Here is a 16,701-nt window from a genome sequence, read left to right as displayed (position 1 = left end):
TGTTCAGTTTGCCCTCCCCAGTTTACATCACTTGCACACTTCATCCCTTACCATGACTGGCTGTCACTGGACCTTGAGAGATCATGCTTCTGATGCAGGGCTCAGGTTCTTGGATGTACAGCTCTTTCCTTGGACCATGGTGATTGCTTAGTTTTAAACTATTGCATTTCCTACTTTGTCTGGGAGTAGCCGGATAGTTTTTGTGACAATGGTCAGTCATGGCAAAATTAACAATATTATGTTCCTTTTGATGACTGTTGATAATATAATTTGGTGCTTGCAGTTTTTCATGTGGTTCTGTTATTTAAAAGGGGGAAAAAATCTTTCCATAAGCTATTTTTGCCAGATATATGCCAGTGCATCCCAAGCACTTATTTGCTCAAACTAAAGGTGTGGGAGAGATCCCATGTTGGAGCAGGGATGGAGAGTAACCATGAACTGCAGCAAAAACAAAGTGTTACAGACGGACTGCAGCCCCCATTCTCTGTTCTCCTTCACCACTTGGGGGGAAGAAAGAGGAGTGGGTGGAGACAAGTATTTTTAGTTTGCTTTCAGTTCTCACTGCTCTAGTCTGCTATTAGCAGCCAATAAACTACACTGATCTCTCTTATGTTGAGTCTGGTGATGGTAATTGGTGAAGGATCTCTCTGTCCTTATGTCAGCCCACTAACCCTTTTTCATCATTATTGTCTTTTGAGGATGGAGAGTGAGAGAGCAGTGTGGAGGGACCTAGCTGCTCATTGGTGTGAAATGACCACAAAATCATATACATATACATATCTTTAATGGTATCTGTGCTGAGATGAATCAGCCCTACTGTGTGTCTGGATTTATCCCTTGAACAGCTGCAATGAATAAGCCTTTCCAGTAATTGTAGCTCCTGTTACCATGGATGAATCTCTCTACAGCTTTTAACATCTTCTTGATAATGGCTCTTTGGGCTTAAAGATGGCTGTTGAAATATCTCTCTGAGCAGAATGCATGAACATCATGCCTCTGTAGGTGTAAGGTTTCTCTTTGGCCGTGGATGCTCATAAAAATAGTCTTTCTCTATACTAATATAACAGTCCTTTTCAAAGGCACAAATTGTTTAGTGTCTGTGCCAGCAGTTAGACATGTAGCTGTCCAACTCACTTTGCTTGTGTTTTGTAAGCTGGTTGAAATAGCACACATTTCTCTTCTAATGCTGCAAGCATTTTATCTCCAGCCACTTTCTGTGCACACTCTCTCTTCTTGCCTTGTATTAGTCATTCTGCTGTTCCCCAGAATCTTTTTCATTCTGCCTAAATCAAACTTTTACATCTGTTCTTGCCCCACTTGTATGTCTCTCTTTGCATTTGGGAACACAATTAAGTGATTTTGCAGATCAACTTGAAGGGTGATTTTGAGTCAACTCTACTGTTTTTCTTTTTGCTGATAAATTTTAGAACCTTCATGCTTTCCAATATAAAAATCAAGAATAAGAATTTAGTCCTGAAATAAGAGTTCATCCCAGTCGTATGACAGTCAATTGCATGTAATTTACCAGGTTTTAAACAAACCCAGTATTCCATAACAATGTTAAAAATACTTGCTCATCCATTGTTTCAAAATGAAAAGGAAGTGCTTATGGCTGTTTCTTGGAATCAGTATGATTTATTACAAAAATAAATAAACAAACAAAAAAAAAATTAATAAACAGTATCCCTATCATGTCAGAATGACATTGCTTGGAGGACATAAGGACATTATTGTAAAGAGAGTTTTACAGTCACTCTTGTAAGTACAACAGTTAGCACAGTGGATGTTCACTTATTCCTTCTTCTGTTTAAGCATGAGGATGCCACTGGAGTCCCCACCATGTCATCCTGTTGAGCTGTATTTTGTCAGCGCTGAGGGTATGTGTTTATGTGAATCAGTGTAAGGTGTCCTTACAATCTCTACCTCAGAAAAGAACAACATAATTTAAAAAATAAAAGTGATTTTGAATCTTCAGTATTTAAGTCAGGTAAATTCCTTTTCAAGAATTATCTTTCTGAAATTTTCTTTTACACATCAAGGCTCAACCTTCCCTTTTTTTTTTTTTTTTTTTTTTTTCCCATCTCAAGACAAAATTCTGGCAGCAAAGACTGTTTGAGCCAGGCCTTCAGCAAAATCAACTTGTAAGACCTGCAATACAACAGCAAGCTATTTCATCATTTGGGGAATTCAACTGTCAACTTTTTTCTTCTTGAAAGCATTTTATGAAAGAACCTGAAAACAAGTAGCTAAGGACATTGTACATTTGCCAGTGATGAACACCAGTGCCATTTCTTTCCCTGTTTCTCTGCACATGTACTCTTACTATATGTCTTCTGTCCTTTTTGGCAAACTAACTCTCAGGAGTTGTTTTCTTCTTGCTTCTTTTTTCCTGCAGATTAATACCTTCAATCATTGCAGCAAACATCAAAATCCATAGGAAATCCACAGAAAATCATCTAGTTAGGAGAAATTCACTGCGAGTGGAATACTTGATAACACCTGACAGATCTGATGCAAAAACCAACATAATTTCACAATCACACCCCGCCCTTGGGCCATGAGGAAGGTTCTTACATGAGATCAAGTCATGCAAGCAAATAACCTGCAAGTTTACATCTGATTAGAACAAATATATGGGAGGTGTGAACAGGGTTGGCACAGTGCTAGACCATATGATGAACACCAAGGATCATGGCATCGTATAAAACTGGGCATCTATATGGTACAGCTGGCTATGCATAATATTCTCCTAATTTATAAGGCTGAAGCATCTGCTCCATTGTGTTGCTCCATCAGCTTTTCCAGAAGTCTGTTATTGAATGCATAGTAGTCAAATATTGCAGCTGTGTGCCAGTGGAACAGGAAGTTGATATCATTTACAGTGGGAGATTACCTGCTACTCTATTCCACAGATAAGGTAATGTTCAGCATGGCGAGGTAGAAAGGGTTGGCCTTGTGGGATGGGTTCCACTTCACAGAAAGATCAATAATGGCATACTCTAAAAGATGTAATATTTATTTCTTGTTGGCAGGATCTCCATCTGTGACAGGAGGACGTGGCCAGATGAGGCCATTGCGACAGGCTGCGTGTGTGACTGTGGACATCCCCAGTGATGCAGCAGGCAAGATCTTAGAGAACAAATTATGCAAGTCCTGATTTTGTTCTTCTGCTTCATCTTTCCATTTATGGAAATGATGTAGCTCTAGCAACCAGTATTTTATAGAATCATGTATCATAGAATGACCTGGGTTGAAAAGGGCCGTGATGATCATCTAGTTTCAACCCAGGCTTTAGCTCTTTGCTGGGAAGTGTCTGCTCTGCAAGTGGAAAAAAAAACTGGGGGGAGGGTGTTTTCAGCTGGGCCCTGCAAACTGCTTGCCAGAAGTACAGGCTAGCTGGAAATGTCAGCAACTGTAATCTCATGAAGGCCATGGATCCTGCCAGGCACCCTTCACAATCAAAGGCTCTGAAAGGCTGGCTTGTGAGCCTACCTCTCTCCAAATGCTGAAAAGGTGCTAGAGGGGATGGCTTGTAGGGGAATTGCATGGACAGTACTCTCCTCCACCCTATTCAGGCTTCATTGCAGAAGGCCCTCCATGGTTCGCAGCAGAGAAGAGGCCAGGAGAGTTCCATCATGTGCAGTATATGGACAGTCCCATTCTGGGGATCAAGTCAACAACTTGAAGGCATCCTGCCTTGTGTGCACATGTGCTGAAAACCCCACATATCAGCTCTGAGTGGTGGACTCACACCAGAGATGACCTTGTACCCATGAGAAGGAAGGGGGAAGAAGGCCAGAATTCACTTTTCCAATTCTTTCCAAACTGCCTTGCCTTCTGTAAAGCCCTGCTGTAGTTCGGAACCTAGGAGAAAGTTATTTCTCCTTTCTGCCTTCACAGAGATATTAACAGCAGTACAGCATATGGGCTAAGGTATCCAAAATTTTGTTTTTAAAAGCAACAGCATTACCAGCACTATCTAGGTGCTGTGGGTGCAGATCATGCAGCTGGTACCTGCTACAGTGAAGTACTCGTCCCTGCATGAACCCTCTGTTCTGCAAACCCAGTGGAGCTTGTTGTGCTGCCTGTGGAGAAAAATATGGCACTAACCATTTTACCAGAACCTTCCCTAGTAAAATTACATTGCAGAGCCATGCCAAAAATAAATTCACATTCCAAATAGAAAGAGAAAATTGACTTTTGCAGAACATCATGGGGTTGTTAATAATAAATTAAGTTGCTTTCAGAATGGAAGCAATTCCTGCAACTCTTGCACCACTTTCTGTAAGGCTGTGTTTTTCTAAGGAAGTGAAATCTTGTTAGCAAATATGACAGCACAAAACTTCTTCAGATTTCTAATTCTTTTTCCCAGTGTACAGTTCTGTATAATTTTATCAAGTTAAAAAGAAAAATAATTTGGTTTCCAACTTCTGTGAGTCCATAGGAGTTGGGAGTTGAACTAGATGATTTTTAAAGGTCCTTTCCAACTCTGAGGATTCTATGGTTCTATAGCATGGCACCTACTACATTCCCAGACAGGTCCAAACTCTTCAGGCACCTTCTTCTTTATAAATTCTGCTGAAGATTTAGAGTTCTAAACATTTTTATGCTCTGAATCTGACATGTGCATAGTATCTAGAGACTGTTCCCTGAGCAGGGTTAGTAGATGTGACCATAATAAAAGTTTATGTTAGTTTAACAAGGGTAAAATGAGCTGCACTAAGGCAAGAAGTGAATTTGAGAAAGAACTTGAACTACTGCAAATATTATTTTCAGGTTGTGATAAGTCACAAGTGGATAAAGTCACCAGTGCTGCAATACACAAGGTGCTGTTTCCTATCACTTTGCCTGAGCAGTTTTATGGAGGTTCTGCCCAGTGCAAGGGGTAGAGCAGGGCAGCATCTTGCAGGTTGCATGCAGTTCTTGCAGCTTATCACCAGCTGCTGAGATCTGGAATTTGTCATGGGGCTAGGTATTGTATGGAGGCTTAAGTAGTCTCATTTCCCAAATAAATGTACCTGAATTAAGAAACTGTGCAATTGGGGCACAGTAAAACCACTGGATGAAGTTGGAGGATGCTGTCTCCCACAGAATTCTCCTGCAGAAGCTGGCAGTCTGTGGCTTGGACAGACGCTCTTGGCTGGGTAAGGAACTGGCTGGAGGGCCGGGCCCAGAGAGTGGTGGTGAATGGAGTTAAATCCAGCTGGCGACCGGTTACGAGTGGAGTTCCCCAGGGGTCGGTGCTGGGGCCTGTCCTGTTTAATATCTTTATTGATGACCTGTGTGAGGGGATTGAGTGCACGCTCAGTAAGTTTGCAGATGACAGCAAGCTGGCTGGAAGTGTTGATCTGCCTAAGGGTAGCGAGGACCTACAGAGGGATCTGGACAGGCTGGATAGCAGGGCTGAAGCCAGTGGAATGAGATTCAGCAAGACCAAATGCTGGGTCCTGCACTTTGGCCACAACAACCCCATGCAGTGTTATAGGCTTGGGGATGAGTCGCTGGGTAACTGTGAAGAGGAAATGGACCTGGGGGTGTTGATTAATGCTAGACTGAACATGAGCCAGCAGTGTGCCCAGGTGGCAAAGAAGGCCAACGGCATCCTGGCTTGTATCAGAAATAGTGTGACCAGCAGGAACAGGGAAGTGATTGTCCCCCTGTACTCAGCACTGGTGAGGCCGCACCTCGAGTACTGTGTTCAGTTTTGGGCCCCTCGCTGTAAGAAAGACATCGAGGCCCTGGAGCATGTTCAAAGAAGGGCAACAAAGCTGGTGAGCGGTCTGGAGCACAGACCTTATGAGGAGCGGCTGAGGGAGCTGGGATTGTTTGGTCTGGAGAAGAGGAGGTTCAGGGAAGACCTTACTGTTCTCTATAACTACCTGAAGGAAGGTTGTAGTGCACTGGGGGTCAGCCTCTTCTCTCGTGTGACTAGTGATAGGACTAGAGGGAATGGCTTCAAGCTGCGCCAGGGAAGGTTCAGACTGGACGTTAGGAAATACTGCTTTTCTGAAAGGGTGGTCAGGCACTGGAATGGGCTGCCCAGGGAGGTGGTGGAGTCACCAACCCTGGAGGTGTTCAAGGAACAGTTGGTTTTTGTGTTGAGGGATATGGTTTAGTGAGATCTATTGGTGATAGGTGGATGGTTGGACTGGATGATCTTGTGGGTCTTTTCCAACCTTAGTGATTCTATGATTCTATGATTCTGTGATTCTATGAGAGGAGTAAACAGGGAAGTACTGAGCAGGAAACCTGATTTTATGGACTAAGTGTGTGGACATGGTTAGATGCTTGCAAGAGAGGTCGTTCAAATACATTATGTGTTTGTTAGAATCAGATGGTGGAAATATTTAATATGTGATGTCTTTTTTCATTTTGGTAAGGACACGAGTGACCAGCATTCACTTACTTAAGCATGGTCTCCTCCCAGATTCCTGCTGCTGGCATCCTGCTGCTGCTTTCAGCAGTGCTGCTTGCAGGTGAGGTGCTGATGACAAAAAAATTGGAAAACAGTTTGAATGGGGTGTAAGTGAACTCAAAGTCTGTCATTTAGAATTAACTAATTCACCCCCGTATCTGTAAATTAAGGGACAAGTGGAGAGCAACTATGTAGCAGGGAACTCCATTTACCCAAGGGCTTTCTTTGCTTTCTTACGCCTGGCCCTCTCTCACTGCCTCATATAATTCCCAATAGTAGAATGATGTTAAGTATAAAGATTATTATTAGTTACAGACCTAGTAGAACTGGCAGAAGCCACTTCCCCTCTCCATGAGTGGCTTAGTGTGCATCTACTCAGTCCTTGCCCAGGGAAACTTTTCTCTTGTGAGACAAAGACAAGGAAGAGTTGAATTATTGGAAATCACAGGTGATGGACAGCATTTGTTCATCATGTACTGGTTTAAAGTAGAGGTCTCTTCCCCTTAAATGTCTGTCATTAACTGAAAGCAAAGATCTTTTCTGTTTCAGTTTACATGATTTCCTATCTAATTGTATGATGATTTCACTACCAGAAATGTTACGCTGAGGACACTATGAAGGCATAGCACTGGGCACACATATTTTAAAGGACTTCTATTTCACTTTCTTCTACAACCTTTGTTATAGAAGAAACAAAGTGTTTGAAACTTCTAATTCATAAATCATATTTTAACTCCAAGTTTTAAAATAGAAAACCGTAGAAACAATCTTAAAGATATTTTCACAAGTGCTTTTCACATTTTTTTTATTACAATATATGACTTTGTTCTGTAAATGCAGATACATATTGTCTTAAATTGTGCTATAGGGCATACAAAGAATCCTTGGGATTTGTGTAACATTAGATGATTGTGATGCATTAATTATTTAATGCAGCAAAGTTTAATTTAAAAAGCATCCACATATGTAGTCCAGCCATATTCTAGACTCCAGATGTCAGTTTACAGCTGGGCCTGTAACAGGAGGCAGCCTCCACCATTATTGCAGTAACTGGGAAGAGAAAGAACTGCTGCTGCAGTGCATGTTTAAGCTGCATGCTATGGATTTCAACTGAAGATGCCTTCTGCCTGCACCCCTTCTGTACCTCTGTAAGCTGTTCTGCACTTGCCTGAGCTTTCAGCCTTGTACAGTAGAGGGAAAGCTTTTCAGCAGTGTGGGGAAATCACCTAGAAACAAGCTCCTTAGCCTGAACTATTGACTATATCTCAAAAAAGACTAATGGTATACATCACTTGATGAAGGAGAAGAAGGAAAATCTGTTACAGTTAAGCTATAGCCAGGAGGCACCCAGGAGCACAGGCTCAAAGTCTGAAGATTTCCTCGTTTCCTCCCTTAGATAGGACCCAAACTTAAGCTTGCTGTGGCCAGTGTCACAGATGTCCTTATGTGCTTTGCGCCTTGGCACTTGCAAGGCAGGATGAATAATAAATCTCTCTGCTGAGCAAGTGATACATTAATATAATACAGTGATTGAGGTGAGTAAACAGACTATTCAGACCAGCTAATTGAAATAACTCTTGCATTTTGGCTCATAGAAACTCATGAAATTTGATAAACGACTCGTTTTTAAACACATAACACCTAAATAATGGCCATTAAGTGAGGATGGGTACATTTAGATTAAACACACTAGGTAAATCCCTAGAGATGTTGCAGCACAATTGCCTGTTAACAAAGCTGGAGACCACTCATTTTCCTGGTTAATAATTGCTTGACGGCAGTAAAAACTGATGAAACAATATTATGCATAACTGTTTGAAGAAAGGGAAGAAGGAGGCATTTCTGAGCACTCTGACAGCATGCAAATAATTATCCACACCGTTCTTCTAACCTTTTTGGGTGTATCATTCTCGTCTGGAGTGAAACAAGCCAAGAAGATGCAAGAACTCTGGCAAACGTAGCGTTCCTGCCATATGTCACCTTCTCCTTTTGGGGAGGGGGTGATGTCAGCTTGCTGCATCCTCTCTGGCTCTGGTCTGCGGCCACCTGGTCACAGCAGCACAGTGCACTGTCTGCTGCTGTAGGCACTGCTGCGGCCCAGCACCAGCACTGATGTTCTAGCCATGATGCAGTAGCTGATTCCTGGCCTCAGATCTTCTATTCTGATCACCTTGTCTTTTCCTTCATACACCAGCACTCTGTGTTGCTTCAGACAGAGGGAGGAGAAACAGCTGGTCATGCATGTGTATCTATGACTAAGTTGGGAAAGGTTGGAAAGTTCAGAGCAACACATGGGTTGGCATTAAGTCAACAACATTAACTAGCATTGGTTATTTATGTGTTAGTTTTGGTGTTGTTTTCTTTTCTTTCTTAAAAAAAACCACCCCAAATTGCCCTCATTTCCCAACTGTTTCAACTAGGCTTTAGATTCTGAAATACTACACCAATGGGAATGAAGAAAGTGGGGATGGATTACAACCCAGTTCAACCAAATTCAATTCCTGAAAAATAAGCTTACTTTGTGTTTAGATACTTACACAGCCATTTACACTCTTCCAATCCCAGAGGGCTGTAAAAGGGAAGAGTGTGCCCATATTCTCTTGGCTTTTCAATGGTAAAGAGTTTATATCTGAATATGTACTTACCTCATCTAGCAAGTTGTTAATTATGAAGACTTGGTACAGAAGATCATAATAATTTGTCATTGGTATCATGCTGCCTCTCTTCCTTCTATGAGCCGAACGTGGAGCCTGGATCTTTAGTATTATGGATTTGTTGCTGTGAACCACCTTTATTGTTGGAGGTCCTATCATAGCTAAGGGTATAAACAAAGCTGTGAGCATGATTGTAGCATGTTTATTAATAATGATCCACAGATCAGAATGCTTTGGATTCTTTGCCCTGATTCTTTTTCTTCATGTTTTTCTGCTATCTCGAGCTGCAGAAATGTTTGAACCATTTCAGATCAAGGACACAGCTTCAATCATTCTTCTCAGAACTCATGCAGCCTGCTTGGTTAAACACAGTTGGGGTTTCACATGGTGCCTGTGTACCACTGAAGGTACAGAGGCACCATCTTCTTAGGAGGATGTGGTGCAGGTCAAGGTGAGCTGCTGCTGCTGCAAGATGCAGCTCTAGCTCAAAGCATGCAGTCTTGCCTACACAGGACAAGTTAGTTTGCACTTTAGGGCTATGGAGTGACTTGTGTTGGTGTCTACACTTCAGTTTTACATTGACCAGAGAGGGACAAAATTGATAATTTATGGGAGCTTACTGGTAGGTACACTGATGCTGCTTAGTGTGCTAACAGTCCTGCAGTTTCATTGTGCACTATGGAATTACAGTGGCTGTACTAACTAAAAGCTCTGTGCATGCGCTTTCTAAATATACCACTGCCAGGAAAATACATGTGGGAAAAACACATGCATGTGAGAAGGCTGTTGGCTATGCAGCTGCCTTCTCTCTTCTCTTCTCCCCTTTCCCTCTAGCAGAGAACATTTCCTTCTTCACACTGTGCTCAGTCCTTCCAGCAGCCCCCGAAACTGCTGCAAGTATTTTGTGGAGTGCCATGCCTTGAGGGAGAGGTTGAGTGGAAGGGAGCCAGGCATTTCTCATCCCCGAATTGTAGCTAAGATGCTGCTCACCTGGAATTGGTTCAAGTGTGGGGAACGTTATTTTATCGCAAACACTTCAACTGAGAGCTGTGGACACACAGCTTCTTTAGGTACAGTTTTCTAGCTAGAAGGGGATCACTTTTGACAGCAGATTGGGAGCAAAAATGCTGTGCTCCACGCTGCAGAAAATCCAGTCCCATGCTCAGAGAGCCCATGTGTTTGCACTTACTTTCTCGCCAGGGAGTGAATCTGCAGCTGAGGCTCCAGTCAGAGCGGACATCGGTCGAAGCAGCTTGCACCCTGCCGTAGTAGGCCTCATAGGTGTCAGAAGTCTCCTCTGTCAGGTCGCAGAAATGGCTCTGAATCCCCCAGCACTCTTCTTTGTTTTGCCACTTGCTTTGCCCATACCTTTGGGGAAAGGAGGAGCAATGTGAGCCCTAGCTACCACCAAACAGATCCGTGCAGACTTGTAAGAGTCTGTTCCCCAAAGGAACCAAAGACTTTCATGCTGTGAGGTGCTAAACCAGATGTGCTGGGGGCAGGACCAGGCTTCCTTTGTGGAGCAGGCCCCCCCTGAGGAACAGGTAACAGCACTGTACCCTGCAGCACAGCAGGCCACCAAATCTCTGACTGTGCTCCTGCAAGGCACCTGGCCTGCCAGACCTGCTTGGGGCACCCACAGACTTCATGTATGTGCCACACTGAGGTGCCATGAGGCTGTGTGTCACGTTGCTAGACGTGCCTGACCTCCATGTCCTTCAGGCTGCTCATCTGCACTTTACGGGCTTGTGATAAGTGCAGGGAGCTGGCAGCAGTGAAGGACATGGCTGTGCCCCAGGTATCCTTTGGCACCTGAGAGATCCCTTTGTCTTGCCAAGCAGGGATGGGCTGCTGGATGAGGCATGCTGGAGTTCCCCTGGCACTTACACTTTATACTGCACAAAGTAGAGCGTGGTTTCTCCCTCTCCAGCCCTTCCAGGCTGCCAGTGCAGGGTATTGTTGAAGTTCAGTGAGTAAAACCGTACCCCCTGTGGCTTGATTGCATCTCGCAGGTCTCGATTTTCCAGGACTAAAAAGGCTGCAAATAGTAAGGAACAGTGACAGCACGCATTTCTCTCAGGCAGGCATCTCTGCATCTAGGCACACACTGCTCGGGTGGTTTTAGGCTAGCAGCTGGTAGGGAAGTTAAATCTGAGTCTCATGTTCCAAACTTTCCGTGTTGCAGTGAGCAGATGTAGAAATTACAAACCACAGCCAAGATTGTGAAAGGAACAAATCATGTTTTTTTTGTTTTTGTTTTTGTTTTTGTTTTCTTTCATAATTGAATTTAATGCCATTAAAGATGCCCAGTGGACACCCCACCAGACAAACCCTTCTGATCAGCTCCTAAAGCACGCAGTACACAGCTACACCAGTAGTTAAAGGTAGGTGCTCTGTCCTTCCAATCTCAGATTTAGCCTGCAGGGACTATATCTTAACTATGGTATATAGTATATGGTAACTATGTTTTAATAGTTACCACAGCTGTGTTTGTTGGTTCTTTCCTAATAAAATAGTATGACATTCACTGTTTTTCCCATCTGAACTGATGGAAAAAGCTGCCTGACAGCTTTCAAGATAAGCTGTTTCCATCTGAACTGACGGAAAAAGCTGCCTGACAGCTTTCAAGATAAGCTGTTTCCAAACTGAAACAGATACAGGTGACAGAATCAGTTAGCACTCACTGAAGCATCCAAATCCTAACAGGTTTCTGGATTTCGTGACCCAGCTGATTTCCTATGCCTGCAGTTTTATCTGTGGTATATCTCAGAACCAGAGACTCCTGCAAATTGAACTGAAGCCAGTAACAGAACTGTAAGTAATTGCGATGAACATCACACTCATTACAGCTGCATTTTGAAAGACAAAACGAGACTAATTTGGAAATGACAGAACTTTTGAAACCAGCCTCTGTATCCAGAGATTTCCTGACTTGCCCAGCTTTGCGAGCAGACCCAGCCCTCCTCCCCAAGTAGGAAGAGAATTGAAAGCCTTTACTTACTGCTTATCTTGTCCTGCAGCAGGTGCATCAGAAAGCAGAGGGAGGAAAGCCTGATCCCCCTCATGCTTAGGAGAGCAGCTCCATGACTGAGAGCATCTCTTTTCCTCTTGGGCATGTCTTATGAGGAAGTAATTATTAAAATGACTTCCCCATTTATAAAGTCCCTGTTGTGGCTCTGATTTAAATTAGTTGAGAAATAAATGAACTGTTCTAAATTAAACATAAGCAATTCTTCGTACTTGGAAGCTGCACTCACTCTGAAGTTTGGAACTAATTATGAAGCAAACCAATGAGAAAAATGTCCTTTTTTTTCAGGGACTAATTCCCAAATGTCTGGCAATATTGCTTTATCCCAAAAATATGTCACACAAGCTTGCATCTTCACTCTGTTAGGATATTGTTTTTCAGCTTGCCAGTCACTCAGTGCTGCAGAACACAAAATCTTGCTGCAGTAATACAAAACAGCGATGGGATGTCATCTTGGTGGCCTGTCTTGGAGTCGAACACAAGAGTGAAGGCTGTCGGAACATTCAGTGCAGGATGCCATTTAGAAACATGTCATCAGAGGGACATGGGGACATGAAACTGCTACACTTTTTGCTGTGGAGAGATGGTTGGAGGCTGGGGCTGGCTGAGCCCAGCCCACTGGTCAAAGTGCCACTGTGTATTGGACACACATTGGGTGTACTGCCACACTGTGTGCACCACAGCAACTCTGAAGGCTGTACACCGGTGTGCACATCCCACAGCCCCAAAATGGGATGCTGCACTTGTGATAAAGTGATCTCACTCTGTGGTGGTAGGTCCTTTATTGCTGTGTGTGCCAGCCTGCTGGGGGCCAGTTGTCGCCCAGTGGGTGGTATGGAGAGCGCAATCATGTCGAGTGCTGGCACACTGGGTATCCCAGCATGAACCAGGTGCCCTCTCCTCCTGCACACTCACATCAGTGGGCAAGAAGAGACAACCCAAACATGCTCAGTGTGGAGCAGCACACAGTAGTAATGCCCACCAATGAATAACTGAGGTGGAAACTGCCTGATTGCAGGAACAGGTCATTTCTGTCTGCAGAAACAACAGCTTGCCTAACTCCTCATCTTGGCTTTGGAAAAAAGGCAGAAGAAAACACTGCCAGGATGAAAAAAAGTAAGTTATTGTGCAAATTAAGGTGTTTTTTTGATCAAAAAGCATCAAATTGATTGCAGTAGGCAAACTAAACACAACCTAATCAAGAATCTGGTCTTGGTGAGTTCAACTGAGCACATGCACGTCATCATGCATGCGCTGAATTTGCAGCAGGCACATTAAAACTGTAGATGTGTAACTCTGAATAGCTAGTTACCACAACGTGGTGTTAGCTGAGAAGGAATGCAGAAAAGAAAAAAAAAAAAGAAAAAGAAAATCAAGGTAGAAGGTGGAGAGGCAATCTTGGCATTACTTTCTGGGAATTTTTTATCTATCCATTTACCAAACACCTTTTCAAAATTCAATGACTTTTAAGAAATTCCCCACAACACACACAATGAGTATTTCATCATGTTATATGAGCTCAAGTGCGGGAATAGGGAACTTTTATGAACTGATCACCAGGCTGAAATGCCATCAAATTTTAGTCACGCCTGTCACAGGTTGTGTATTTACTTACTTCAAATGTACCAATACGCCTTACCAGGATCCAAGTGTAGAGCTCTGCCAGAATCACTGCTGGTGGCAGCACCTCCCATGATGGCAAGACCTCCCAGAGCTGGGATTGGGTGGCTGCACGACTGGGGCCAGGCTGGTTGCCCCTTTGGTTCTCCCTTCCAAATACAAAAAGTCTGCTCCTTGCTATGGCTAAATGGTGAAAGAAACACCTGGGTCATGGAAAAGGTCAGGGCTTCCCGCACAGCATCAATAGTGCTTGTTCTATAATTGGGCCTGGCAATGTAATGCAATCTCTTCACATAATTTCACCATTATTGAAACACCCACTGATAATCCCCATGTTTTTATCATCTGTAACATTTTCTTTCTCATGAACTTCAGTCATGTCTCCCCAGTGCACTTTGCGATAAAGACGATTACATTCTAGTGAGTGGCAGCTGCACACACCCATATAGACATACTCATCTTGAGTACAACACATCTATAGCACATTTAAATAAATAAAAACATATAAGAAACAGTATTGCTTAAAAATACTTTGAATGGTACTTACAATGAAATGAAAATGAAAACATTCCTTTCCCCAGCAGCTTCTACATTATTGCTTACTTAATTGCAGCATTTGCTTTGATCCAGATCTTTGTGACATAGCAGTTCTGTGGTTCTGTGAAGAGACAGAGCTGAGGGCACAAGAATTTTTTCCATTCCTGGAATAAAAACCTCTCCAAATACTGGGTAAACAGAGTTCTTCCTCTTGAAGACCGGCTATTGCCACACAGAGGTGAAAGCTGAGTACCTTCTTGCTGGAAGCTGCCTGACTCATCCCATCTGATAACTCCACCTTATTGCTTTATTTTCTGCTAGAGCAAGATATTCCTGACCATAAGAGGAGAAAATGTGACCCCAGAAGGGCTCCTCCCACAGCCACCTCTACGACTGGATACAGGTCTACACATAGGTTTCATGGGCTCAGACCCATGCAACAACCTCTCTTGGCTGGTGGCTCCAGAGCTCAGCTGATAACAGGGTCACCTCACACATAACCACTCCCACTGAGAGCTCTTCCCTCATATATCTAATCGGGATTTCCCTGCTGCAACCCATGACGGTGGCTTTTTGTGTTCAGGTTGCATGCCTCTAAGGAGAACCCACCTGTATTTTCTGTAAGTGCCCCATTCATCCAGCTGGCAACAGTGCTGAGATCCCCTCCTGATCCACCTCCCTGCCTCTTCTGGCACATCACGTGCAGCAGCCCTTCACTGCCTTAACGGTGACTTTGAATATGAATCATAAAAAACAAACAACAACAAAAAATCCAAACAGAAAAAACCCACATCAACCACCCACAGCCAAGCAACGGGGACTTTTATTTCTCAGCCCTTCAGGGAAGAGGCGTTACATCACAAGAGTTATTACAGAAAAGTTTCTAAGGAAGTGAGACTGACTTTCTCTATATACTGTGGGTATTCATTGCTTCCTGCCCACAGGTATGAACTGTTCACCTCTCGCTGTCTGTGGGCTTGCCTCAATGTTTGGGAGATTACAGTAAAAAATGCCAAGTGTCATATCTGCACCTTCATAGTAAGAAATGTGAACATGATGAAGGCTCCCTCTGTAGCAAGTCCTTATTTGCACTTAAAATATTTATTTAACAATGTGTGAGACACTGCCTAGCACTAGAACATTAATAACCAACACCAAAGTTCACTCTCTGTAGAGAATGTAAATACAAAAGTGGTGCAAAGGCTGTTCTTCCATTGACGAGTTTCTTTAACGAGGCTGATTGTTTCTCTCGTTTGCTAAGCCTCATGTTTTTTTTCCTACTGCTAAAGCACTACAGCTAGTTTTAGCACATGGATAAAAGACCTGGGTTCTGTCAACTTGTGGGTCCCCCCCCCAAAGCACCCGCAAGCTAAAGCCTACCAGCAGAGACAGGTGGAGTTACTATTACGTAGGGCTTTTTGTTTGCTTTAGTTGAAGCAATGTTGGAAGTGTAGGAAGCATGCCAGGTGATTGCTTGGCCAGCTGAAACACAGATTAGGTGGGAGAGGCATAGTACAAACGTTGGGCAGACCGCCTTTGTTCATCTACCAGAGCAAAGAGAAGTGAGTTGAAGGCCGGCAATGCCAGTGCCTGCTCTCTGCTGCACTGCCAGCAGCAGCTGAAGCAATGCCTGAACTGTCAGCTGCATGGGCAGAAATTACAGAATGATAAAGGCTGGAAAAGACTTTGAAGATCACCAAGTTCAACCACCAGCCCACCCCCACCATGCCCTCTGACCATGTCCTTCAGTGCCACATCTACACTGTTCTCAAACACCTCTAGGGACAGTGACTCTATTACCTCCGTGGGCAACCTGTACCAATGTCTCACTGCTCTTTCAGATAAGAAAGTTTTCTTAATATCCAACCCGAACCTTTCCTGGCACAACTTGAGGCCATTCCCTGTCATACTATCTCTGCTACCTGGGAGAAGAGGCCAACCCCCACCTCACCATAACCTCCCTTCCAGCTGTTGTGGGGAGAGATAGGGTCTCTCCTGCTCTTGATAGCTCCTGATAGCTGCACAGGATACAAGCCAGGATGCCGTTGGCCTTCTTAGCCACCTGGGCACACAGCTGGCTCGTGTTCAACAAGCTACTGACTAGCATCCCCTGATCTTTTTCCACTATGCAGCTTTCCGGACATTTTGCCCCAAGCCTGTGGCATTGCACAGGATTATTTTGACCAAAGCACAGGACCCAGCAAGAACCTATGCTACAACTGTTTTGCAGGCTGATTTTGGAACCCTTTGTGCCTTTCAGGCCAGTGGCTCCTTCATTACATTGTGCTACTAACTGCTGACAATCACAGAGTGACTTTATTCTGAAATTCAGATGTGCTTAGTTCTGTGAGGTTTCTATGCAGGAAGGAAGCTAGGTCATGGTGTGTGTTCACAGACTTTTTCCCTCCTCCCACCCTGCATTCTGCACAATTCGTACATAGAAAAAA

At 43.7% G+C, this 16,701-nt stretch overlaps 1 protein-coding gene and 1 long non-coding RNA gene across 6 annotated transcripts in view; one reads left to right on the top strand and one right to left on the bottom strand.

Annotated features, from left to right (window-relative positions):
• Window positions 1-11,929, top strand: part of LOC149919034 (uncharacterized) — a 65,866-nt gene extending 53,937 nt beyond the window's left edge. Inside the window, exons 3-5 of the long non-coding RNA XR_016464343.1 lie at window positions 3,033-3,122; window positions 11,372-11,453; window positions 11,776-11,929. This is a non-coding gene — a long non-coding RNA (uncharacterized LOC149919034). The remainder of the gene's footprint in view (window positions 1-3,032; window positions 3,123-11,371; window positions 11,454-11,775) is intronic.
• On the bottom strand, window positions 6,398-15,514 carry IL22RA2 (interleukin 22 receptor subunit alpha 2). Of its 5 annotated transcripts, none has more exons than XM_090135724.1 (8): window positions 14,864-15,509; window positions 14,265-14,375; window positions 13,737-13,900; window positions 12,071-12,588; window positions 10,957-11,107; window positions 10,259-10,437; window positions 9,061-9,230; window positions 7,210-8,621 (listed from the first exon to the last, which is right to left on the bottom strand). In XM_090135724.1, the coding sequence occupies exons 4-8, from the start codon at window positions 12,183-12,185 to the stop codon at window positions 8,466-8,468; spliced, it is 771 nt and encodes a 256-aa protein (XP_089991850.1). In that variant the 5' UTR covers window positions 12,186-12,588; window positions 13,737-13,900; window positions 14,265-14,375; window positions 14,864-15,509; the 3' UTR covers window positions 7,210-8,465. The 5 variants fall into 5 exon arrangements, with proteins under 5 accessions (XP_089991853.1, XP_089991850.1, XP_089991851.1 ...); XM_090135725.1 differs by having other exon boundaries at window positions 12,071-12,562; XM_090135727.1 differs by lacking the exon at window positions 7,210-8,621 and adding an exon at window positions 6,398-6,484 and having other exon boundaries at window positions 12,071-13,900; window positions 14,864-15,513.
• Window positions 15,515-16,701: the final 1,187 nt, after the last annotated feature.

This window comes from Phasianus colchicus, chromosome 2 (assembly GCF_987193195.1).
Source record: "Phasianus colchicus chromosome 2, bPhaCol1.hap1.1, whole genome shotgun sequence".
Classification (NCBI taxonomy): Eukaryota; Metazoa; Chordata; class Aves; order Galliformes; family Phasianidae; genus Phasianus; species Phasianus colchicus.
The sequence above is the reverse complement of the archived record's forward strand: the minus strand, read 5'-3'. Positions and strand labels throughout refer to the sequence as shown.